The sequence below is a fragment of the Fonsecaea monophora genome (assembly GCF_001642475.1).
Source record: "Fonsecaea monophora strain CBS 269.37 chromosome Unknown Scaff14, whole genome shotgun sequence".
NCBI lineage: Eukaryota > Fungi > Ascomycota > Eurotiomycetes > Chaetothyriales > Herpotrichiellaceae > Fonsecaea > Fonsecaea monophora.
In genome coordinates, this window is record NW_019173945.1 from 110178 (window position 1) to 134919 (window position 24742).

The 24742-nt window shown below is 50.8% G+C and overlaps 9 protein-coding genes across 9 annotated transcripts; 6 read left to right on the plus strand and 3 right to left on the minus strand.

Annotated features, from left to right (window-relative positions):
• Positions 1-2519: 2519 nt before the first annotated feature.
• AYO21_02991 (hypothetical protein) lies at positions 2520-4442 on the plus strand (the record flags this gene model as incomplete). The annotated part of the gene is made up of 3 exons (XM_022652966.1): positions 2520-2903; positions 2958-3477; positions 3532-4442. The coding sequence occupies 3 exons, from the start codon at positions 2520-2522 to the stop codon at positions 4440-4442; spliced, it is 1815 nt and encodes a 604-aa protein (XP_022514660.1).
• A 1304-nt stretch (positions 4443-5746) lies between these two features.
• On the plus strand, positions 5747-6470 carry AYO21_02992 (histone H2A.Z; the record flags this gene model as incomplete). The annotated part of the gene is made up of 3 exons (XM_022652967.1): positions 5747-5848; positions 6086-6155; positions 6223-6470. The coding sequence occupies 3 exons, from the start codon at positions 5747-5749 to the stop codon at positions 6468-6470; spliced, it is 420 nt and encodes a 139-aa protein (XP_022514661.1).
• Positions 6471-8233: 1763 nt separating this feature from the next.
• On the plus strand, positions 8234-9481 carry AYO21_02993 (hypothetical protein; the record flags this gene model as incomplete). Its single annotated transcript, XM_022652968.1, has 3 exons — positions 8234-8336; positions 8399-8453; positions 8653-9481. 3 exons carry the CDS (start codon positions 8234-8236, stop codon positions 9479-9481), a joined length of 987 nt encoding a protein of 328 aa, XP_022514662.1.
• A 311-nt stretch (positions 9482-9792) lies between these two features.
• Positions 9793-12442, minus strand: AYO21_02994 (hypothetical protein; the record flags this gene model as incomplete). The annotated part of the gene is made up of 6 exons (XM_022652969.1): positions 9793-10827; positions 10933-11028; positions 11499-11622; positions 11674-11956; positions 12037-12106; positions 12161-12442. 6 exons carry the CDS (start codon positions 12440-12442, stop codon positions 9793-9795), a joined length of 1890 nt encoding a protein of 629 aa, XP_022514663.1.
• A 372-nt stretch (positions 12443-12814) lies between these two features.
• On the plus strand, positions 12815-13480 carry AYO21_02995 (hypothetical protein; the record flags this gene model as incomplete). Its single annotated transcript, XM_022652970.1, has 1 exon — positions 12815-13480. The coding sequence occupies one exon, from the start codon at positions 12815-12817 to the stop codon at positions 13478-13480; it is 666 nt and encodes a 221-aa protein (XP_022514664.1).
• Positions 13481-13652: 172 nt separating this feature from the next.
• AYO21_02996 (hypothetical protein) lies at positions 13653-14546 on the plus strand (the record flags this gene model as incomplete). The annotated part of the gene is made up of 1 exon (XM_022652971.1): positions 13653-14546. One exon carries the CDS (start codon positions 13653-13655, stop codon positions 14544-14546), a length of 894 nt encoding a protein of 297 aa, XP_022514665.1.
• A 256-nt stretch (positions 14547-14802) lies between these two features.
• On the minus strand, positions 14803-15719 carry AYO21_02997 (hypothetical protein; the record flags this gene model as incomplete). Its single annotated transcript, XM_022652972.1, has 2 exons — positions 14803-15621; positions 15678-15719. The coding sequence occupies 2 exons, from the start codon at positions 15717-15719 to the stop codon at positions 14803-14805; spliced, it is 861 nt and encodes a 286-aa protein (XP_022514666.1).
• A 300-nt stretch (positions 15720-16019) lies between these two features.
• On the plus strand, positions 16020-18975 carry AYO21_02998 (hypothetical protein; the record flags this gene model as incomplete). Its single annotated transcript, XM_022652973.1, has 4 exons — positions 16020-16284; positions 16358-16728; positions 16793-17176; positions 17254-18975. The coding sequence occupies 4 exons, from the start codon at positions 16020-16022 to the stop codon at positions 18973-18975; spliced, it is 2742 nt and encodes a 913-aa protein (XP_022514667.1).
• Positions 18976-23331: 4356 nt separating this feature from the next.
• On the minus strand, positions 23332-23655 carry AYO21_02999 (hypothetical protein; the record flags this gene model as incomplete). The annotated part of the gene is made up of 1 exon (XM_022652974.1): positions 23332-23655. The coding sequence occupies one exon, from the start codon at positions 23653-23655 to the stop codon at positions 23332-23334; it is 324 nt and encodes a 107-aa protein (XP_022514668.1).
• Positions 23656-24742: the final 1087 nt, after the last annotated feature.

The window sequence follows — 24742 nt, forward strand, 5'->3', positions numbered from 1 at the left end:
TGTAACTGCGCGCGACTTGGTCGTCAATGTTTCGGAGTTACACGCGATTTAGACATCCAATAGTCTGTCAGAAGATGTTAGAGGATGTCAGAGTATTCAGTTGTCCCCTGACCCAGAAGGACGGATCCAAAGGTTGTGTACTGTTGCGTTAGTTGAGCATGAAATCATTTGCTGAGATCCGACGAATGAAGCAGTTTACATCATGCTGCAGCAAATCATTGGCAGGATTGTTCCTTCCCCCCTCGGCCTTGGGCTCTGAAACCCCAGACTTTGCTAAACCGAGCCATCCGGCCTTACATATTACGAGAGAACTCGTATTCACAGACGTCTCTCAGCATCAGACCTTCAATTCTTCATTCTTGCTGTGGCCAACAAACCAATGATTCCAAGGACTTACTAATACCGATGTCGGAGGTTTCAAGTCTTCGTTGGGACGATGGTAACGCAATCTTGAGTTCTCCTCGAGTTGCACCCTGAACCACCAAGCGTTGCAGATCTCTTCTGGTTGGCTCGGTGGATTACCTGTTGCAGGACGCCAGGTCATCTCGAGTCCTTCAGCCTAACTAACTGTCCCATTATGTTGTCGAGTGCTGACCTGAATGTGGCAGCTGTCAAGTCATCAGAGTCTTTTTCACCAGTTGTGTTAAGTCTTGCGACTCCTGATACTTCACGCAAATCTTTGGGCTCTTCCTGCGCCATGTAACTCGTATATCGAATAAGTCCTGCCTCCCTGGCCAGCACAGGCCTACCACACCCACTCCAAACGCCAGCCAATACGCTCCTTCAGAAACCCAGCAACTCTTGATGGACAGAATAATGATTCGTGCCCAGCGATCCGCTACTGACTACAACGGGGCCGGACTTCCGCCCATGGATAGGTAGAGCTGGTGGCTCACAAAGTGAGGCAAAACACTGGGTCGAGGCAACAGGAAAAGCTTGCACACCAGACCTGCTGCCTAATCGTGTTGCTCAGAAGGATGGGACCCCCATGAAAACCAGGTTCAAAGCAAAAGCCAAACGGAGAAGTAAAAGGGGCACGCGGCGGAACGCCAATGAGGGCATGGGTCTCAGGGGGTATCTGCTTCGACGCAAGGCTCCGACGACAAGACTAGGGGAGTCGGCATCAGGCAAGTGGATGGAAGGATATGAAACCGAGATTTCATAGTGGCGAAGCAGTCCGGAAAGGAGGGCGTCAACGGTCTGCCTAGGCTCATTTCTGGGAAGATGTCAGGATAAGAACGAGCAGGGGTTGGAGGAGGAAGTCGTAAGATGGTGGAGGAGTTTGATTGCTGTTAGGTGGGCAGTGGACAGTGGGCAGTACGTAGAGGGTCGAGGTGACACTCCATCTTCCATGACCCGACTGCTTTCGTTGCTCTAAGCCCCACGAACCTGTCTTGTCCCAGATTCAACGAAGAGCCCGTTATGTTGATCTCTTGAGCCGGAGTCTGCAATGGCAACCCCAACGTGTCAATAAAGCGAGACCGAAGGATGGAAGACTTGGTGGTCAGAAGGATTGAGTGGTGGAACGGGAGATCGTGGCTATCCATCATTTCTACTAGCTTACCCTTTGAGCTGGGCCACGGCTAATCAGGCCTAGTAGGGCCGCTTAAGGTGCCACCGACCCTCCCAGCTCCAACTGGCTTCCGGGGCTGTCGACGCAGTTTAATCACCGCGAAATCTGAGGATTTATACCTAGCGGTGGGCAATCCTCTGGTTGGCCACTCTTAGGGAGCAGCCACCCCCAGGGGGTGAAGGGAAAGGGACCACCCATCGACCATGGCTGCTGGGCTGCTGGCCGCTCGCCTACTGGCATTCATCTGCTCTCCCGTGCTAACTGTCTAACTTTAGTGAGCCGCCGTCTTTTGCAGCCAAAATTCTTCTCCTAATTTCTTTGTCTCAAAACAACATCTTGGACGAAATCTTCCCCGTCTCTTTTTTTTAATTTGACACTCTCCCTTTCATCTCAGCAACATTCAGCTGTTTGCTACGTGAATACTTCCATCTTTGCCCGTCGGCGCTCTCGTATACGCTGGTTCAACGATTGTCCATCCCTATCATGCCTCGTGGCTCGAGTTAGACGCCCCTGTCCCTGTCCTTGTACTCAAGTTCAACCCTGCTACGGGAACTTGACTCGACTCGCTCCCAACCAGGCTCGAGTTTTTCTGCGACCTGCATTTCATACAAGCAGCGGATCGCGTTAACTCGATCCTTGGGTATCCTACGCTTTCACGACGTCTGATTCTGCCGACATTCTAATATTGCGACTTGTCCCTCCTTCAATCGCCATACCACTTCAACTCTATTCGTGTTCCTGTTACACGTCCCATAACCTCGAAACGACCATCGGCCATTCCATCGCGCATCTTCCATCCTCTCCGATCACTGATTGGGGCATTGTCATATCCCCAAACCTCCCCAGGGCACATTTATTAGACGTCAAGGAAAGAGGTGGATTTTAGTTCGACACCTAACTAGTGACATTAAGAGCCATTTATTGAACTCAAGGGACTTCCATGAAGATGGCAGCCTTTTCTAACGCCTCTGACGCGTTCTATGACGACGTCTCAGGCACATCCCCGAGAGCATATCGAAATGCGCAATTGAACCGCCAGGGTGGTAGGGCTGACCCTTATGGAGGCATGAGTGCTCCCATGTTTGGGGCTGATAGCGCTCTGCCCAATATGCGTTTTGACGGTATGCGCGATAGCTTTGGAGCACCGATGCAGAATCCTGGGGTTGGAAACATCAATTTTCCCTACGATGCAAGCGCTGCTCAAACATGGAGTTCGGGAGGGGCCTCTTTGCAGTCCTTTGGAAATGGCATGGGCAATATTCCCCAAAACGCAAACTACGGGCCATCGCGAAGTGTCAAGCCCAGTCGAGGCCGTGTGGGAATATCGAACGTGAGTTTCCTATAATATATGTGCAGTGTATGCCTGCTGACTGACCAGACTCAGATTTGGTATGATCAGCCAGGACAATTGCAGCAACAACACCCTGCAATTGTGGGACACCGGTCGGGTCCTCAAGGTCGCAATGACCAGCAGGAAGATGACGACGAATTGATCCCCACAGCAATCGTGATTAAGAACATACCCTTCGCTGTGAAAAAGGAACAGCTTGTCCAATTGATGGTTGATATGAATCTGCCTTTGCCATATGCATTCAACTATCACTTTGATAATGGGGTCTTCCGGGGTTTGGCCTTTGCCAATTTCACTTCTCCTCAAGAAACCGAACAAGTCATTCAAGCTCTGAACCATATGGACTTGAGCGGGCGCAAGTTGCGAGTGGAGTATAAGAAAATGCTGCCTCTCGCTGAACGAGAGCGCATAGAAAGAGAAAAGCGCGAGCGGCGTGGCCAGTTGGAGGAACAACACCGCCCCATGGCACAATCACAGCTTCATAACCAGGTCTCGCTGTCGTCAATTTCTCGAAACACCCCATCTCCCCTGTCCCATCGCAGCACAATGCCTGGTAAGTGGACTCTTTCTCCCCAGTATTCTCAAAATAGGCTAACCAAAATTTAAGACGTCGACATGAATGACCCCAAGACTCTCGAGTTCTATACCGAGATGACGCTGTTTAGAAGAGACCCGACTCGTGAAGTCCTCATATTCCCCCCAACGCTAGAACCACACCATCGTCGCATTGTTCACACCTTAGCCCACCACATGGGCTTAATGCACACATCCCGCGGCACTGGAGATCAGCGACAAGTTCACATCCACCGACCGGCGCCTGGCACGAATGTGAGCCCACCGACCCTCGCAGGCGGATTTCCAACCAATGATGGTATGCGCCAGACTCTTGCCAGATCTTCTACGGCGGACTTCAATGACGGCAGACAATATGACGGTCCTTCTTTCAACACTCTTCGCGGCCAGTCCTCGGTTGGACTGCTGGATGTCATGGATTCCAGCGCCTACGGCAGAAACGCTGATAGCAACCTCCGTAACGCCAAATCTTTTGCTGATCTGCGATCATGGAGCCCATCGCCCGTGCCGTCTTCTGCAAGCTTCCCTGCAGCATTGCAGACCAACGGAGCACGTCTGCAAGCGTTGAACGATACAGCTGGGTCCAACACGCCCACCTTGACTCCGACAGCCTCTAACTCAGGTGTCAGCCGTGATGAGCCTTTCCTCATCTCTAGCTTTTCCAACCTTTCCATGACTAATAATGGTGGCAGCCAGACCAGCCCTCGCCGTCAACGCAGCTTTTTCGGGAACGGATCCGAATGGACGGACGGCCAAAACTACCAACCTACCGGTCCCATCGGCAGCAAGCGAACCGTTAGCATAGGGCCGGAGACGACCTCCCAGAACACCAACCCCCTGCGTCAGTCGCGCGGGCCGAGTTCAACCAGCGCCATCGGCTTCCGCCGACAGAACGGACGTGGCAGTGATGAATTGCGTACGGCCGCATCAGCAATTGCCGAATGAAGAGACATAGCATATACCCCCCCCTACTTTGATGACGCTCTCTGCTGAGCAATGACGAGTCAATGATCCACGAACGACATGACCACCTCCTACCAGGAAACAGCAAAAAGTTAGACGCATAGGGCAGCCTACATGACTGCATGATTGGACTACAGAAAAAGATTGTTGTAACGAAATGACACAGGACTCTACGGGTGCGGCATAAAGCATTTTGTTACGAGGTCCCCGAGAAAGAATGATTGACCCTGGGTTGTACACTTTGTTGACTTGAATTTCCGCGAGAGAGCAGTGCATTACGGGCGTTGAGCGCCAGAGCGCTCGACAAGGAGCTCATACCGGGTGTGTCGACTATGAAGCGGTCGATGTGGTATGGGACGATGCGGAGCGAGCCTCGTCATGATTTGCGTTTTTTGATTGTGCGGGAGATGGATTTACGTATGGGATACACTCGTTTAATCAGTCGGGAGACCACCCCGAAGGAGTGGAAGTAATACCAAATGATTGTTTGATTAGAATTCCAAGCCTTGCCAGTCCGTGTCTCCCAGAGCTGGTTGCTCAAGCACAGAGAAACCCAATCGGAACAACAAGAGTCAATGATTATCTAATGAGTGCCAAGCCAAAGGTCTCCCCGTGCGCCCCTCAACCACTTCATCGTTCTTCTCTACACACCTCGCAGCTGGTCGAGAGACTTGCTACTGTCAAGGATGCGGGCAGAAGCTTGATGTTGCCAATGGCGGCCGTAGAGGATCACCTCTGCGCTGTCGCCTGCATCCAAAAAATCCCCTCAAAGCATGGAGCTAAAAGGGGGAAATAAATCACTCACCGCAGCCATCCACAACAAGCTGTCTGCTTGGCTCTTTTCTACTGTGTTTGGGCAATATGTCCCCTCCAAAGGGCCTTTTGCCATCTGCTGGTATGTAAGTGATCGATTGACTCTTGCTACAGCATCCTCCTTGACCACCAATGGAGCCGCTGCTCTCCTCCCGGTCCCATCCTGGGCAGGCTGCCTTCGAGACACAGTGCTGCGACAAGTGGCGGGAGTTTCCTAATTATGCCAAGCCCCGCGTGCTCCACCAAAAGCGGCTTAGGGCCAATCATGTTTGGTGTCTTGCATCTTCGACCTTATTTTCCCTCGCCTTGCCTGCCACCCACTTATCCTCCACCACTTGACCCTCTTCCATATCCTCCATCCTCGATATCAACAATCCGACGCGTCTACAACGACTGTTATCGATCGCCGTCCTCAATACACTTGTCGCATCACCACAAATAACTCAGACGTATCCTCATTCACATCGCTTACAATGGCAGGAGGCAAGGGAAAGAGCATTGGCGGCAAGGCGACAGGTGCGAAGGATTCCACGACAAAGACTCAGAAGTCACACAGCGCAAAGGCTGGTCTTCAGGTGAGCTCACACTTTTCGCGACAAGTTGGGAGGAGAATGGGAGTCGCGCATTACTACACTCCCTTGCGACAAAGGCTTGAGATCGATGGGTGTGGATGATAGCTACACGATGCAAAAGCTGTCATCTCGCCCGGCAGTGGTCGGAACCCATCCTCTACCTTCATCTCAGGCTTGAGCGCATTCCCTCTATGCATCAAATTTGTTGATTAGACCAAAACTGACGCGTTTTGCCCCTAGTTCCCATGTGGTCGCGTCAAGCGTTTCCTCAAGAACAACACACAGAACAAGATGAGAGTTGGGGCTAAAGGTATGATCCCAGTTGTTTACCCCCACCAAAACAATTCATTGCAGACGCTAACCATCCTCTCATCCAGCCGCCGTCTATGTCACCGCCGTCCTCGAGTATTTGACTGCCGAAGTCCTCGAGCTCGCAGGAAACGCAGCCAAGGATCTCAAAGTCAAGCGCATTACCCCCCGCCACCTGCAGCTCGCCATCCGAGGTGACGAAGAGCTGGACACACTGATCAGAGCAACCATCGCATTCGGTGGCGTCCTCCCTCACATCAACAGAGCGCTTCTCTTGAAGGTCGAGCAAAAGAAGAAGAGCAAGGCCGATGCGTAGAAGAATGGGTGGGAATAGGCATCAACAGACCGAATATCTCCTCGCAACCCCTGCTCACGGCGTTTAGGGCCATCGTGTAATGAACCGAATTGTGGCGGTGTCATGCGGAAGGGCGATAAGAATGAGTGTATGAGAGAAACAGCAAGGGACAACACGGTTGACAGGAGGTTGTTATTGAATCATTTTACGCGTGTTTGTTTTACAATACTGGTTCCTGAGGTTCGCGCGATGTCGAGCTTCTTTCTGGCTTTTGCCTTGGGTTGGATGACCTACTCAACAGAAGGAGAATTCTTTTCTTCCCTCCGACTTGTCTATTCCCTGATTGCCTGTCAAACTTTCTGATTCATCATAGACGTCTTGTTTTCCTGTTCGACTGCCGATCTACTTTCCAGACTGGGTGTAGGTCCTTTCTCCAGCGCAACTGTCTCACACATGGGCCAATTTCCTGGTGGACTTGCGCATAAGTTCGTACTACGTATTGTATCACCTCTGGAACTCCATCAAAGGCTGCCATCGTGCGGAGACGCCGCAGGTGTCGACCAGTCTTGCCTTGCCCTGCTACTTTTGCTTGCTCGCGCTCCATCGCTGTCTGGACCCAATACAGTCCTTGGGCAACTAGCATCTACAGCATATTTCGTCCCCACTAAGTTCCTGAAGAATGTGGTCTCTGTCGACTCGGGGCTCAACGGCTCTACGCTGCTCCACTGCAACCATACGTGACACAAATGTTGTTTGCTTCGCGACAGACCTGACGGACTGTCCCTATCTTACAAGACGCCTCACGGGAATCTCCCCGCAGCCTCAGCTTCGTCGTCTTTCAGTACGCAGCTATCCGTCGTTCATCCGGAGACTTACTGTGTTCCTGCGCAGATAGTTAGTGATGTGAGCGTCTCGCTGGGGTTCCACGGCCACGGATTCGGTCAATGCTTTTGTCCCAGTTTGTACAACAACATCCTCGCATGACTTCACAGGTAGGAACCGGACCAATTCGCTGACTTGGGTTTGACTGCGCCTTTGCAAACGAGTACGAAAGGCGGTTGCATTTTGGTTGTTCCACACGAGGCACGGTGCCAGAGTCTTGTCATACTGCTCTTGGGAGTTGACGACAATCACACCATATCCTCAGCCTTGTTTGTGAGGTTTCAACGTGAAAGTCTGGCAGTGCAGCCCGACCTGGTAGGTAGGTGTAAGGTGCCGAATGAGACTCGGTTGTTCTGAATGGTCCGTCTCTCATTCCTGACTGAAGAAGCTGGCTGCGACTCTGCGAATGGGTGTATGCGAACTGATCTCACGTCCGTACTTCTGCCTCATCGGCGTGCTTGTGGAACCTTACAAGCTACACAAGGCGACCCATGTGCCAGAAATGAACTAAGTCTATACATGACGCCATTCCCGGTGAGGCTGATCAGAAACTATGATGCACCTGTCACTCCCTGGCGAGGCAAGGCACAAACTGCACCAACGAAATTGATCCTATCTTCAATGGATAGCATAGCCGGCGCTCTCCACATGCCGGACAGTGTGCCCCCGTGGTCCGGCCGGGGAGACCGTGTGATGACTATATTCGACGTGGGAAAGCAGATATCAACTTTGCCTTCCCCAGCGACGAGGGGATCGCCAGAGCTGAACGAGAGAAGCTCATCTGCTGCATCTCCTCTTCGAAGCTTCAGCACCTGGATATTCGACTTTCACAAGTTCAGACAGGCACCTTACCCCATCCGATCGTAAAACAATTTCAAGGAGGGACTTGTTTGCTGGCGAGGATGCCGTCGGGGAGATCGCCCGTCCCGTGGATTGACCCGGACAGTAATCTGCACTGGTACGATCCAGACGGCGGCTACGGAAGAGGCTACGATGATGATCAAGGTAATGACAGCTAAAAGAAAACCCCCCAATTCCAAAGGGATACTCGGTAAGATTCTTCTCAGGCTCGACCAGCACCACCAGCAATCGTGGCCCGCCGCGGCGCAGGCGGAGAGGAGAGTAAGTCATCATAACGCACACAACACTAACACCCTACCTCTACCTCTACCGATACCATCCTGGCACACACACGAGTCCATCGAGCTAGTCTGTTGTCGAGAGGGGAGAGGGGAAAAAGGAGAGAAAAGAGAGCACAACACGCTGTTTCCATTCTGATATTTTGTTACTAACACATATCTTTTGCAAAACGAACGAAAAGGGATCCCGAACTACGCGCCCTCTCAGCCGTCTTCTCCGGCGTGCGTCCCCCACGAGATCGAGATCGAGACCGAGACAGCGATAACTACCGCCGCGGCCACATGCACGATTCGGGTCGCCGCACGTGCATGAACATTGAAGGCCCCTTTTACGACCAAGACTACGACCGCTGGTATTACTACGACATCGCACGGCCCGGAGGGCCCAGGAGGCTGGATTGTTGTCGCCACGGCGAGGTCGAGGTCGTGTGTCTATGCTGTAATGGCAGCTACGGATGTGGAAGGGGGAGAGGACGCTCTCTGTCTAGGAGCAGGGATCGTCGTCGTCGCCGAAACGGCAGCCGCAATGATATTCGTCGGCACAGCCACGGCCACGGCCACGGCAGGCGATCTCGTGACGGCGACAGGGTCATAGCATGCTACGCGGCCGACTTTGGCTATGACTTTTACAACGGCAGACCGCCACCGCGATACGGCGGTGTCGTCGATGGATCCCCAGTATCACGGAGGGGCGAGGACAGACGTGTTCGACATGGTCGACATGGTAGGCATGATTCTTTCGAGCGTGGATACGACGACGACGGCCGTGTGGGCAGCGGCGGGCGCGGCTACTATGATTTTCCATATGATTTTGACTTTGACAATGATTACGACTACGACAGTGACTACGACAACGACTATGACTATCACAACGGGGATCGAAGGCGCAGACGATCGAGGAGACGAGACAGAAACGATAGTGCGGCAGACCAGCTCTTGCGCGACATGGACAGGGTGGAACGCAGCGCCGACGAGGCTGAACGCCGGTTGTGGAGGGAGTATGGGGCCTGAATGGTTGTTGAATTGTACTCAAGAAGGGGAGAAAGGGATATGGATTGACTCATTAAATTGGGTATCTGAGTTGTGGGATATCTTGCCTCGAGTATGGACCATGGTTGCGGGCTCGAATCTCTGCCTCGCCATGCCCACAAGGCTGACTCGAACGCTCGCTCGACGATGCAGTGGGTGGCATGTTTCATGTAGCATGTAGAGTATGCAAAATGTCCAAGATGCAACGATCACGACGACGATGATCTGCCGGGACTCCTCCTTTGTAGAGAAGTAATGCTACCTCGAATGTTCAAGGTAGCAGAACAGCCCAATCACATCGTCTTCCTCGCCTTCTTGTTCTTTTGCTTTTTGTTTCCCGCCTCCTGACCTTGCGGTCCCCCTTTCCGTTTGTTTCCTGCCTTGTCCGTCTTGCGGGAAATGCCCGCAGACCCAGCAAGAGATGCGCTGGCAGACTCCCCACGCGGCGTACCGCAACGCATGCAGTAGACATTGTTCGCGTAGTTGTAGAACGAGCATCCATCCGCACGGCATTTCCAGTCCCCAGCTTCGTGACGAAGAGAGGGGAATTTGCCAGAGCTGGAGACATTTCTCGCCAGGTGTCCTCCGCCTGCCATACTCCGGTGCTTCTGCTCAATGGCCATTCGGACTCGATTCATCTCTTCATCCGAGTCGATTTCTGCGGTGGGCTTTGTGGCACTTCTATTTTGTCCCGGTCTTGATCTGCTGGACGAATTGGGGATGTCTGGCTCTGAGTCCGAGTCTGAGTCCGCGGTCGAGGCCGAGCTCAGGTCCTGATCATCTTCGTCCTGGCCTTGATCATGGCGGGTGCTGGCCCTGGATTTTCGCTTCCTGTCAAATGAGCCAAAAGTCTGTCGGCCTGTCGGATGCTCGTTATTCCAAATATCGTCTTCTTCCTCTTCTCCTTCCTCACTTTTCTCTTCCTCGCTCCGTCCGTTGAGTACACCAAAGCGCGAGCTAGACGGGACAGACCCTCGATCATTGGTATTTACAACCTTATCAGGTAGCGGCTTCATTCGGTTGTCTCCTGGAAATGCCACCTTCACATCCAGCACCCACTCTGTATCTGCACCTTCGAACCGGGTGAACCTGCTTGTTCCTCCTCTTGGAGCAACACCCAAACCTGTGTTTTGCGACGCAGTTGGGGTCGACAGTCCAGGATAAGCAAGGCCATTTGACGGTGTTCCAGGAGTAGAGGCTGACGGGGAGGATGCAGCACTTTCAATTCTTCGGCGTTTTGCAAGTGGTTCGGTCGCAGGCGTCTGCGCAGCAGAAGTTGTCGGAGTAGATGTTGCGCTGGGTGTTGTCGCAGCGGCTCTTTGCATAAACTAGAGGGAATCAGGCAAATCAAAGACTTGGTTACCGGGTTCAGGTTTGCGCAGCGGCCCTCACACACAGACAGTTGGCTCAAGGGGGACTCGTTGTCGACTCACCTTCATGTTCAGCAGTCGCGAAGACATTTGCTTCGGTTGCTGTTGCGACGGCGTCCGGGCATTTTGAGTGGGCGTGCTGGAGCCTGCCATATCTATCTTTGAGCCTGTAAGAGAGAGGGTTCTCTAGCAAGGTATTAAATAGGGATGGGTAGGATCCCGACGGAGGTCAAGAAGATCGCATGCAGCATTCGACACAGCAGACGTGGCAACTTCAAGCCAATACTACTGTGAGACGGACAGATGCTGCGATATAAATCCGTGTCAGTTTGCGCAATGTAGTCTTCACTGAATCGTGCAACAGGGTGGTCGAGGTTCAACACTGTTTCAATATCGCAGACAAAAGTTTAGAGAGTTTATGTTTCACGCTTTCCGCGCCTTATATCGGATCGGCGGAATGTCTGGCCGATACACTAGCTCACCAAATCACTTGCAAGGCTGACCTTATAGTGAGCATAGGGAATTGATCAAAGTTTTCGCATGTTCCTCTACCAGATGTGATATTGTGTGGGCTTGCCTCTTTCAGAAAGTGTATGTTCTACATGTGAAACGGCCTTCTTGCTTCTAACCTTGGTAGCGTACTCGTTGCCGCGAAAGACAAGGTGCGACACACCGGTGACCTGCCCATCTCGTCCGATGATGTCAAACACAGCTTCGGCTTTCAGGTGCGCGTCGACACGTAGTCGACACGTACTGGAGACTGTTGTTCGCATTCATGTGAGGAGGCTATTTACCTAAGCATACCTTGATCCTTCCTTCACAATTGGCGCTACGTTGTAGGGGACGATGGGTTGAACGAAGGTTGGATCGCTATAAACGGCGCAGACGGCCCTGAAACAGACATTCGGTAGTGCTACTGACGCATAGCATCTGCGCAACTCGGAGGTCTCGAGAGTATCACCGTAACCCAGTTCACCCTGCTGAAGAACAACGGAAGTCGAGAAACGGCCCACGGCGGTCTTCCTATTGGTGAACCATGATGGATTGGACTTTGGAGATGCTTGGAGCGGTAACTTGTTCATTTTTTCTGGCCTTGAATGGTTGCCACCACTTTTCTCGAATGCTTCGACGCTCGAAACTCCAGATACCAGATACCCTGCCACGTACCAGTATTCAAGGCACCATCCGTGATAGGGATCGTCACACTAGCACCGATGAGGGCTGACTTGATATGTGCCTAATCGACTTTTGAGTATGGCCGTAACTTTTGGTAACACGAATATTCACTTACAGGCATGTCGTCCAAACCTTCCGCCGAGTGTCTGTATAGATTGCCCTTCCTATCTTCTGGGGCAATTCTATCAAGTGCGTCGCTCATATCTTCTCTTACATCGCTGTCCCAATTCTCGTTCAAAGAAAGCGCACATGAAGTGTGTTGGACGAATAGGTTCAAAAGTCCGACTTTGTATTCCTTGATCTCTGGTAGAGACGACACAACCTGGTCTGTGATGAGATAAGAGCCGCGAGACTTGGCGGGAAGCGTAAAGGTTTTCTGGAACCACGCTGTAGACATATTGGGACTACTGCTTTGCACAAGGCAGCCTGGAGGACAATTCAATGCGACGGAGAGCGGGCCTTTCGTTTCGAAGGGGTGGCTGAGCAGGCGAAAGGGAAGACCAAGGAGGTATTGCGGAAACCCAGGGAATAAAGCAAACACCAATATCAGCACCGAGACAAAAGTGAAGTACTTGGATTGAGTAACGTCCAAAGCCGGCATATCATAATGGAGTGGGAGAGATGGTCGCATCTCGAACTGCGGCATCGAGAGGTTAAACACGGATAACGTCATAGGCTGTCGGGAAACCTTCCCAGACCAATACCTCGTACGCCATCATTCTCAATGGCTGATCGAACAAGTCATGTACGACGTACAAGGTACCTTACCATGGCCCTTCTAGAAATTGCCTGTTTTAATCCCGACTCTGCAGTGATAGCAGACGAGGCCGGAGCCGATCGCATTGAGCTCTGTGATAATGCAGACGTTGGAGGGACCACGCCGCCCTCAAGTTGGCTGGTCACTCTGCGCGACAAGGTCAGGATACCCATCTATGTCATGGTTCGTCCTCGGGGCGGTGATTTTGTCTATTCACCGGAAGAGTTTCAAGAAATGAAAGTCGCCATAGGCAATCTGAAACCATTCGCTGATGGCTTTGTCTTTGGCATTCTCAAGCATGATCGGACTGTCGACGTTGCAAGGACCGCGGAACTGGTCAAACTGGCAGCTCCTTTGCCGTGCACATTCCACCGCGCGTTTGACGAAACTACAGACTTGTTTCAAGCGCTCGAAGATGTCGTTGGCTGCAACATCCGTACCATTCTGACCTCTGGTGGGATTTCGAGTGCCATTGAAAACTGTGACGTGTTGGCCCAGCTAGTGAAACAAGCAGATGGCCGAGTTATCGTCATGCCAGGTGGAGGCGTCAGGTCAACAAACATTGAGCAGCTGAAATTGAAGACGGATGCCCTGATCTTTCACTCTTCAGCCCTCATTGCGGCACAATATATTGGAAATGTGGCTGAGATTCGGCAGATGAAGAAGATCCTGCAATGAGAACCAGGAGTTCTGAGCCGAAACTGTCGAGTGCAGAAACGACATTTATCGACAGGTGGCATTGAAAATTGATCGAATGATTTGAGTTCTTGTGCTCTTGTCACCCGGCAGCCTATGATGGGATGGACGTTTGTTCATCTTGCCCCTGTCAAGAGAAGCCTCGCTTATGCGCATGTCAACCGACGAGTCCTCGGCGTCTTTTCATAGGAGCCAGCGCATTGTGTTCCGCGATTGGTCAGTCGTGCCTACAAGCTACTTCATCAAATCCCGAACTTCTGACCTCCATTACCTCTACGCATATACACCGAATCGACTAATCGACTCGCAGAGATCTCAATCCTCACCTCTCATCATGGCCAACTCATCCAGTCCGGCACCCAAGCCAGATCTCTCGCATTCCGAATATCCAAGCTCGATAGGCCGGAAGTTCGATCCTGACGGAAGGGTTCTGCCGTTTCCCGGAAACACGATCATCTGTCACCTTTCACCAGACCAGCCTCTGTACCCTGCAATGCTAGGTCTGTATGACGCACTCAGGAGCCACAGATTTGCGTCTCTATGTACCATGTTACCTCCGGAAAGCTGGCACATGACTGTCTTCGAGGGCGTCAGTGATGAGACTCGAGCCCGGCCGTCGGATTTGCCCCTCGATGCCCTATTAGACATATGCACAGATCTGTTCAAGGAGAAGCTCGAGAACTTTGAGTTCGACACTTCGACCCCATTCCAACTGACCATTGTTGGTTACAATCCACTGGTAGAAGGCATCGCCCTGACAGCCGTCCCCGCGACTCCCGCCGACGAAGTAAGGATACGCGACCTTCGCAAACGGCTCTCCGAGCTCCTGCAATTACGCAATCCTGACCACGACGAATATGCCTTGCACCTAAGTCTTGCATATCTTCTACGCTGTCTGGATAACCAGCAACAAAAGGAGCTTGGCGACTTTCTAGAAGAAAATCGTGCTAAGCTGCCCACTCATTTCGAATTGGGGGTTCCGGAATTCTGCACCTTCGAAGACATGTTTGCTTTTCATCGACTATTTTTCTTGGGAGACGACCCCTAATACGACCCGGCAGAGAGATTTTCTGCTTCGATTGTCAAAATCTCGTTGATTAAAGGGAGAAGCGCTGTGTTATGGTCTTGCTAGAGCAAATCGGCCACGACAATGAATGTCTAGGAGCCATTGAGATCAATTGTGATTCTCACGATCAATATCACTTGTATATTCGCTATCAGCCAATCGATTGGTCTACGCACCACGAGCCCTCATGCCTTCATGTCTTCGACCTTTGCTCAAACTCCAAATTTCCGAACACAATTCAAAGCCAGCGGGTGAGCCAGTCCAGAATTTGTTTCTCTGAGTTCTCCAAGCATGCCCGCTCCTCTGGGTCGTCCGGATTCCCTCTCACAGCAAATCCATGTCGGCCCGGCTTATAGACCCTGTGCTCCACCTCTGGCAGCTTTCTCCCCGCGGCTCTCGCTTTCGCATGGATCTCTTCCACCTTTGCCTTTTGCTCAAAATTCACACCCTGGTCCTCCACTCCCCATCCAATGCTGACAGGTACGACCAAAGACTCGACATCACCTGGAAGGGATACATGACTAGGATGCATGGCGGCCACGACATCTACTAAGGGCACCTTTTTGCCGTCAACCTCAATCATGTTGCTCTCCAATCCCGCTCGAATTGCATACTTTCCACCCCAGCAGAATCCCACCATGCCGATTTTCTGGGTGGGGGGAGTTGAGCGCCTCAATGCCTGCATGAAATCCATGAAGGTCTGGTTGGTAGGTCCTTCCTTGTGTCTCGTCATCCACATGACGAAGGCCGGCGCCTTTGCCAGAAGGCCTGTATACTTTGCAAATGTCGACTGCTTTTTCGCATCGACTGGAAGCAGAACATCAGCAGTCTTGAGCGGCACTGGATCTCCCTTGAAAAAGTCTGGTAGATAGACGAGCCACTGGCCGCTCTTAGCGTAGGCATCGGCAATCAGTTTGTTGTTGGGCAATAGGAGGCCAAAGACATCCGAGTAGATGACTATGATGGCTTGAGGATTGGTCCTGTTGCCGACCACGTAGGTATTCAGCCCGTGTATCTCCTCTTCAGTGCCCTGAGGTTGACCTGTGTGGATGGTGCCCTGAGCAAAGGGTGAGTAGAAGGATATTCATAGAGGATGGATCCAGGTGAACTTACCTTGATGCACTCTTCGCACGCGGAATCCACTTGAGAATCCATTTGTACCTTTATTATCAGTTGCTGACAATCAAACAAGGCTCTGTTTCAGGGTATACTCGCTTGATGACTGATGAGTCGTATATTCCCGGGAGGCACCCCATGGTTGATATATCAGTCCTTTTCCAGGCACAACCAGGTCCCGATGACGCTACAACGTGGAACTCGGCGTGCTGGTTGATCCGCTGCAAGTCTCGGTGAGTTCTCGCGTTCTTCTCGGGTTGTGTTTCATTCGTTGATTGACTGTGATACGCAGCGAGTAACTGTATGAGGTTTAGTTCAGGCGGGAAAGACACCAGATGAATGCGACTCTATGCCTTTTTGCCGTTCTCGCTCTACACCACGACCACCACGACCACCGACGTTCGGTCAGATTTATATGAGCATCCAATTCCCCGTGACTGCAGCCATGTTGCAGGGACCATCAGCGGTAGGGTCCTCTTCAGCCTCGGGGTCGATCGCCGAAAAGACTGCGAGGCTTCCTGTACCCGCTATCGGCAGGACTCCGCCGACAACATCCACATCAACACCCAAGTTACGCAGTTGTCTAGTTTGCCGCAGTCGCAAGGTCCGCTGTGACAAACAGTCACCTTGTTCTAATTGCCGTCGCGCCAATATCGCCTGTGTGACACCGGCGACAGACCGCCCGCCAAGGTGGGCTCGTCGCCTCCATCAACTCACCAACAAGGCCCCAGTGCTGAACGCTCCCGCGACGCAGGACGCCAATCCGGATCTTGACAAGGTCATGGAGAGGGTACGGAATCTGGAGCTGCTGGTCAAGGAACTCAGCTTTCAATTGGAGCGGACTCATGCAAGCTCGACTGCAGGGGACTCATCTCAAGTCACCTCCCCTGGTATCTCAACCCAGAATCGTGGCTTTGGGCATGAAGGGATTCAATTACCCACTACTGATGCCAATAAGAATCAAAAGCAGTCTGGCCGCTTGGTGCTCCAGGATGCCAGTCGTGGCCACTATGTGAGCTCCGCCTTCTGGGTCCGGGTCGATGACGAGGTAAACTTTTGCCTTGATGCTTGCCTCACCACCTGACCTAAAGGCTCACTGATTGTTACTGCAGCTCGATGACCTAGAGATGGACACTCGCGGCTCAGAAGCATATGACTCGGACAGTTCATGGGACGATGCATCTCCCGAAGGAGTGCTATCCGCCCAGGAAACGGAGCGAACGCCTTCGGAACGACATGCATTCTTATTTCGACACAATCTGGCTCCCCCGACTCCTAATCTCCACGAGCTGCGCCCCTTGCCATCCCAGATGCTGTTTATCTTGGACACTTTCTCCCGGAATGTGAATGTCTTCATGCAGATCGTCCACATCCCAATCCTCACGAAGACGATCTCTGGTCCAGGGGGTATACGACTGACTCACCTGACACCATCCCTTGACGCCTTGATATTCTCCATCTCTTATGCGACGGTCGCTTCCATGGAGGAAGACGATGTAAGCTATTCATTCCCCGGGATATTGGAGATTGGTCAGGCATGATTAGGCCGTATTGACAAATGTTGCCCGAGCAGGTTATGACAAACTTTGGCGCTCCCAAATTCGAGTTGATTTCCAAGTACCGTCTCGGGACGGAGCACTGTTTGGCCCAAGCCGAGTTCCTGACCGTACCGAACCTGATGCTGATTCAGGCGTTTGGCCTCTTCCTATGCCTCGCACGACGACATGACAGCCCGAGATATGTGTGGATGATGACGGGGCTCGTCATCAGAATGGCCCAGTACCTTGGCTTACAGCGAGATGGACTCCACTTCAGTCACCTGTCGCCCTTTGAGATTGAGATGCGTCGACGGATCTGGTGGATGCTGTGCAGGCTGGATTTGAGAGCATCAGAGGACCAAGGGACGGATCTCAGCATACCGAGCGGCAGTTTCGACACCAAAATCCCTCTAAACATCAATAATGCAGATATCCATCCCGAGACAAAAGAGATGCCCGCCGAGCGCTATGGCGTGACTGATATGTCATTTCCACGCATGTCTGCGGGAGCCGTCCACCTCATGAGGCAAATAGTGGCCTCTATTGCTGGTGGAGGTGCGGCAAATGCAGAGCGCCAGAGTCGTCTCGTGAGCGAGATCTATCAAAATTTCGAACAGGAGTACTTCCAGCACACGTCTGAAGCAGGGAATATTGCCTACTGGGTCGCCGTCACCGTCGCGCGCATGGTCATGGCCAAGATGACCCTCATTGCCTTTCTCCCAGCGCTCTTTTCCACCTCCAGCGAGACCACCACTGCTGACGAAGTCTTGAGAACCAAGTTACTGGTCTCGGCAATTGAGGTTGCAGAATACAATCATGCGCTCAACGCCGAACCAGCATGTCGCAACTGGCGCTGGCTGTACCAAAGCCACACCCATTGGCATGCCATTGTCTACCTTCTGCTTGAGACCTCCCGACGGCCTTGGTCGTCCACCGTCGAGAGGGCTTGGATCGCCCTTCACAGCGAATGGCTGATTCCGGCTCAGGCCCTGACAGACGAGAACCTCCGCATTTGGATCCCGCTCCGAAAGCTGATGAATAAAGCTCGCAAGCATCGCGACTCTGAGCTCCACAGACTGCGAGCCGATCCGCAGGCCGCTGTATTGCTGGAACTGGAAGAACGCAAGACTCCGGTCCCTACAAGTTCTGGTCCATTCCCTGCGGGATCCAGTGTCGACGCCTTCCGTGAGCGATGGCGTCAACTTGTCGGCATACCAGCGAAAGTCCCTGGCCGCAGACCTTTCCCCGGAGCCTCTCACACCAGCCACGTCGAATCGGGAGCGAATGAAAACTACAAAACCCCCTTGCCTGCCGGATTGATGCCTTTGGGTACCTCGGAGATTTCCGACTTCAACACCTCTAATCAAACAACCCATCTCGAACCTGAACCGCGGACTGATGGAAACTTCAACACCATCAATGACAGAGTACCTGAATCGTCAACCACAACGAACGTACCTGGGGCATCTACCTCGGACCAGACTCCGGATCGACCGTACAACGCCTTTCCGACAGGGGCGGAAGACTGGACGGACGGCCGCACCATGGGCCCTGGCTTCCACGCCTGGCTCTGGGCGGACGCTGACCCGTCTGTCGACGTCTTCTCCAACTGGGACGTGGATTCCCTCGACGCGAACATGGACCTGGGTGGTGAAGTGAACTGGTATGCCTGGGTCGAATCGGCCAAGGGGATGGAGAGGGAAGCCAGACCCGCCGCCGCCAACACTCAATGGACAGAAATTCCCCGAGATCCCTAGCTGCGCCGTGCTACATAATTACCAGCTCATGAATAATGAATGATGGCCTTAGACACAGCTTTCTCCACGTGTGCGAATTTGCTTGTGCTGCACTATCAAGACCAAGACCAAGACTTCCCGGGTGGTCCCGTGCTATTTGCTTTCCTCGCTGATTGCCTGCTCACCGGCGCGCATCTCCTCAGAGCCAAGCTGATGTTGGTTCTTGTTGTTGTTATTGTTTGTTGGCCAAGCAGCCAAGATAAGTAAAAACTGCCGCGAGCTCAACCCCTTTAGGACGACGATGATGCCGCCCTGTATTCATTGGTTGGTCTCCGCGCCTCCCCCCCCCTCCCCTTCCCTCCCTCCTCTTAAGCCCACTGCCGACGGAAATAACTCCATTTGAGCACCGAGACGACTAAACAGCTCAAATTCCATTCTTTCACCTGACTTCGGACCCCGAAGTATATTACCAACAATATCAGAACCAGGCGGGAGGTCATGTTCGAAGTGCGGCTCTCCAGCACCCCTCATATTCGCTAGGACAGCCTGTCTAAAGTGCCATCGTAGAAGTGGATTAATAGGCGCATCAGGGCGAGTGTCACGAACACCTACGTGACACTAGACACTCAGCTTAGGCTACCTACTAAGGAATTAGGCCGCTAGCTAAGTAGCTAGCTTATCGTATATATATAGTTGGAGGGATCTTACTTATTAACCTTAAAGCCTTCTTTAAGCGTGTTCGGAGGACTCGGAGGATTACCTAGATAGGTAATAGATAGGCTCATTATAGGATCGAACCGATAGGTGTGGGGGTTTGGAAAGAGTTCTGTAACTAGCTAGCCAACCTAATAACAAGGAGGATAAATCTGAGGAGAGAGAAGGAGGAATAATGTCCTCTCCTTCTTTCCTTATATCGTACGCTCCTCCGCAAGGGATACTCAATGTCTTCCCCTTTCTCCCTTGTCCTTCCTCTTTCGTACACGCCTTACGTTTCCCTTACCTTTTGTCTCTCTTCCTTACCTTCCCTTACGTACGGTGTCTCAGTTTGCCAGGATTCGGTATCCCTTGCACGGTACGCGCCTCGTCCAATCAGGAGGCTGCTTTTTGCCTGTACAATGTACAGGCAAATTCAGCCAATCAGGAGGTGGCGTTAGTCCTGTCGTTAGTCTTGGCGCTGGTTCGTCAGAACCGAGCCTCCTTCTGGGTTCAACCCATCACAATAGGTATAACTATTCGACTATAATGAGCCTATCTATTACCTATCTAGTGAACTAGGGCGAGGCTCTTAACTAGAGGTATTAACTCGTACGGTAGTAGTGTCAGGAACAGCCTATAAAGATAGGTAGAGGGTAGCGATAGGTAACGGATAGATACGGGTATAGGTATTCCTTAATAGTGTGATGGGTTGAACCCAGAAGGAGGCTCGGTTCTGACGAACCAGCGCCAAGACTAACGCCACCTCCTGATTGGACGAGGCACAAGGGATACCGAATCCTGGCAAACTAAGACACCGTACGTAAGGGAAGGTAAGGAAGAGAGACAAAAGGTAAAGGAAACGTAAGGCGTGTACGAAAGAGGAAGGATAAGGGAGAAAGGGGAAGACATTGAGTATCCCTTACGGAGGAGCGTACGATATAAGGAAAGAAGGAGAGGACATTATTCCTCCTTCTCTCTCCTCAGATTTATCCTCCTTGTTACTAGGTTGGCTAGCTAGTTACAGAACTCTTTCCAAACCCTCACAATAGTATCTCTTAACTAAGACTCTAAGTATAAGGGAAGGAAGCTTCCCTTAGGCGGTAAGTATACGGTACTTAAATAATAAGGGGTTATTACGTACGAGTTATACTTGGTGGTTCGTGATAACTAAACGATTATCCTAATTATCTATATTAATAATATAATCGTTATATTAAGAGATCTTATAAAGATAGAGACCTTATTTAAGGACCTATCTAAGTCTATCGAACTTAAGGATCTAGGCGCTATCGACGAATTCCTAGGAATTAAGATAACTAGGAATAGGCCTTGAAGGACTATATCTCTATCCTAAGGTTAATATATCGATAAAATCCTTAATTAATATAAACCTAAGGATAAGAAGGAGATAAGGTTTGTGGAATATCAGGATATAAGCGAATAGCCTTTTTAGGCTTAGCGCTATGTCACGTGATAAGCGGGGTACTGGATGCCTATCTAGGCCTAGTACTAGGTCATATGACTAGGTCATGTGACTACTGACGTCATCGCTTACTAATAGCGATTCGAGGGATTTCTTTTACCTTCCTTTTATCGCCACCTATCGCCTATATAAGGACACTCCTCTCTCTCTCAGATAGATAGAATAACTAAGACTTTTACAATCAGAGTTATGACCCCTAAGGATCCCGATAACCTTTCTAACACCTATTAATCTAACTCTACTAGTATCGATTACTATATAGATTTAGATTAGGGGGGTAATATAGGTACTAGACGATCTATAATAGACTATCTATTCGTCTTCCGAGGTACTCCTCTATCCTAGAACTTAAAACTATAGCGTATAGTAGCGCTAAGTTCTTACGAAGTTAAATATACAGCCTTAAAAGAGGCTATAAAGGAGTAATAGTACATTAAGGTACTACTAAGCGAGATAAAAGGTCTTATAGGCCCTAGTCTTACTATAGAATACCTAAACGTCTATACTAACTCCCATTTAGTTATAGAACTAGCGAAAAACCCTATATATTACGCTAGGACTAAGTATATCGATATATAATACTACTATATACGTAAATACGTCTAAAACGAGGTATCTAAGCTTCCATAGGTACTTACCGACGCTTAACTAGCCGATAGTCTAACTAAGCCTATACCTACCGATAAATGGATCGCTTTTATTAAAGGGATAGGCTTAAGGGACCTAAACTAGCCTATTTAGGCTAGAAAGGTACCTATAGGTAAAAAGATAAAAAACGGGCCTCCTATCGGGACGAAGTTAATAGGAGATAGTTATTACCTAGGTACTATTAGGGCGTCCCTCTACTAGTAGGTTATAATAGAATATAAGACTAGTAGGAGGAGCTTTATAATACCTTACGAATAAGGTCGGACCGCCCTACTCCCTTCTATAGAAGGGCCCTTAATAATACCTTAAAGGTAACTTTACTACGGCATCCTAGTCGGAAGTAATGCTTAAAGTCGTGACGATGGTGTCTAAGTTACGGACCTTCTCCTGCGAAGCGTTTATTTACTTCTTTTTCAGCTTACCTCCGCATCTATCGACTTTAGAGTATGTAAATAGGGTTCCTCGACTGGAGTAAGCCGAGCATGTCGAGCATGTGGGAAGCCGACCGTCACACTGAGAGATGCATTGTCAAAAAAACCTACCCGCCCTTCAATAGCGAGAGCTTACTTATCCTCGATCTTTTGAAGCGGCACGCCTCGCAAGCGTGGGAGACGTACTTGCTAGCTCCAGCGTCTGCGGTGGTGACGGATGGCCGAGACGCTGGACCTCCAGATGCAATGACTGACAGACCAGGCGAAAGCGCCATTCTGGATACATGCCCGCCGAGGTTGTCACTGAGGCACAAAGAGAGATTATCTTCGAGAAGAGGTGAGCAGAAAAAGATGCGGGCGTAGAGACATCCTAGGAAATGAACTGCAAGCCACGGGGACAGAAGGCGCAGTTAGGCTGAGCCTCGTGTGTGAACAGAAAGGCTGGGACCCAAGGCTGAACACGACTGCTTGGAAGCAAGACACCTTAGATATCATGTGCTGGCTTTACTCAACCTCAAACGCCGCCAGGACGATGCTCCTGAAGATCTCTGTATGAGAGCTGTCCATACACACACACACAATTTATTACGCCCGGCGGCTAGGCCGAAAGGGCAACTAAAGCTATTCTATTAATACATTTCTCCAGGTACGTCATACTCTCCTTGAAGCCCGTACAGATACATCTTTTTCACCTTTACCATTGCCTCGCTTGCTACATCTTTACGGATTCTCGTGTTAGTGATCTTACCGTAGCAGTCTGGCTTGAAGTTGATTCTTCAAGTGTTCAGCATCCTATCCTCGGCAGCTGAAGCGCGCCTGCTTGATGAGACACGAGGTGAGAGTCGGAATGGCGGGCCTATACAGATGTTTTAAATTTCTGCTTCACATTTCACACAGGCACAAGTTGTTTGAGTTTCACATTTGACCCTGCTCTTTTACACAATGTCACAATGAAGCAGAGCATGCCTTACTGCTGTGGACAATCAAGTGGAGACTTCCTCGAATTGTGCGCAACGTCTCCTCAGCACTATAGCATACAAAGCACTATTACCATTAGGAAGGCCAACACGTAATAGCCGCATATATATTCGAATGTTCTGGGCAGCAACGACGGTCTCTTTACAGAAGTCTGATTGCTTGAGGATTGAGATGCAGACCATCGGAACCATTGTGCCATTCTCCCATGGCCCAGTCAAATCCGTCCAATTCATTTTTGCGCAATGCAAGCAGACCTTCCCGGCGAAAATCCCTTGAATTTTCCGACACCGATCTCAGAATCAAACACAGAAGGTATTCGCCGTTGACGCTTTTCATGGCTCGTATAGGCAGAGCATACAAGTCATAGTCTGATTGTGCAACGTCGTAGTCATCTATACAGCATGATGAGCAGGTACCCGGAATCATGCTGAACATATGTTCGGGGAGCATTTCGAGTTCCGGCATCTTCTCTAAGGCGCCCGAAATATGGATTACCACATGACTGACTTGACTGGTGCCACCGCGTGTTAGTGAGTCGTTTTCGATCGTGTTTATCTCTGCTAGTGGTGGTCCCAAGGCGGTCTCAAACCGACTCTGCACAAAATGCACTCTCCCTTCAACAGAAGCCCAGGACCAAGATGGCGCTTGACAAGATTAATGCCTTTCATAGATTCTTGAGATTGCATAACATACCTCGGGATGGGCTTACTCTGTAAGAGGGTTCGTAATTCGTCTGACGACCCATTTCTATATACCAAAGGAGGTCGAATAGTAAATTCTGCTCCCACAATCCCGCAAGATAGTTACCCCCTGTCAGTGCTTGCATCCTTTCAGCAATCCCAGAAAGTGCGTATAATTTATCAGAGCTTTTTGTCAGACCACTCACTGTGAATTGTTCAACTACGTCCCTCCATTGAGCGTATGGGTCCGTAGATCTTGTGATTTCAGTCCTCCAGGACTTTAGGCAAAGTGTAGACTCGTCACCCATGTCCCTGGGCCCAAAATCTATCGCTTTTCCGATCCCCTGAGGAAATGCTTCACAGGCTTGAAGTTCTCGACACTCCCAGAATATTTGTGTGTGGAAAGACAGCGTACGAGGACTTAAAAGCCGCTCTTGGAGGACCCATCCGCGTCTATTCAGTGGTGTTCTTGTGATTCCAAAGTTCCAAAGTCCACCAAAGGTGCAGAAGTAAGATTGCTGATGGTCGTTCCAATTGATGTCGAGTTTGAACGGTGACATAAGAGAGGGGTCTCTGTCCAGGAATAATCGCTTATAGCCTTCTGCAGCAGCCGTCGCTGCAATATTGCAATACGATCTCTCGTATACCTTTCCCATTAAAGTAGATTCCCGAAGCCAGTCCTGCTCACAGTCTTGAAGAATGCAAAGAGAGTCAATCCATAAGTATTTGACACCTAGGCGTTTCGTGGCTGATATCGAGTCCTTGAATACAGGCGTCAGGGCCTCAAAAGGTATCGCTTGCTGATATTGATCAATGTTACGGGATGTCAGTTTCCCAACTTCCCCAGGGTTCCATCGATGACTTAGAGCAAT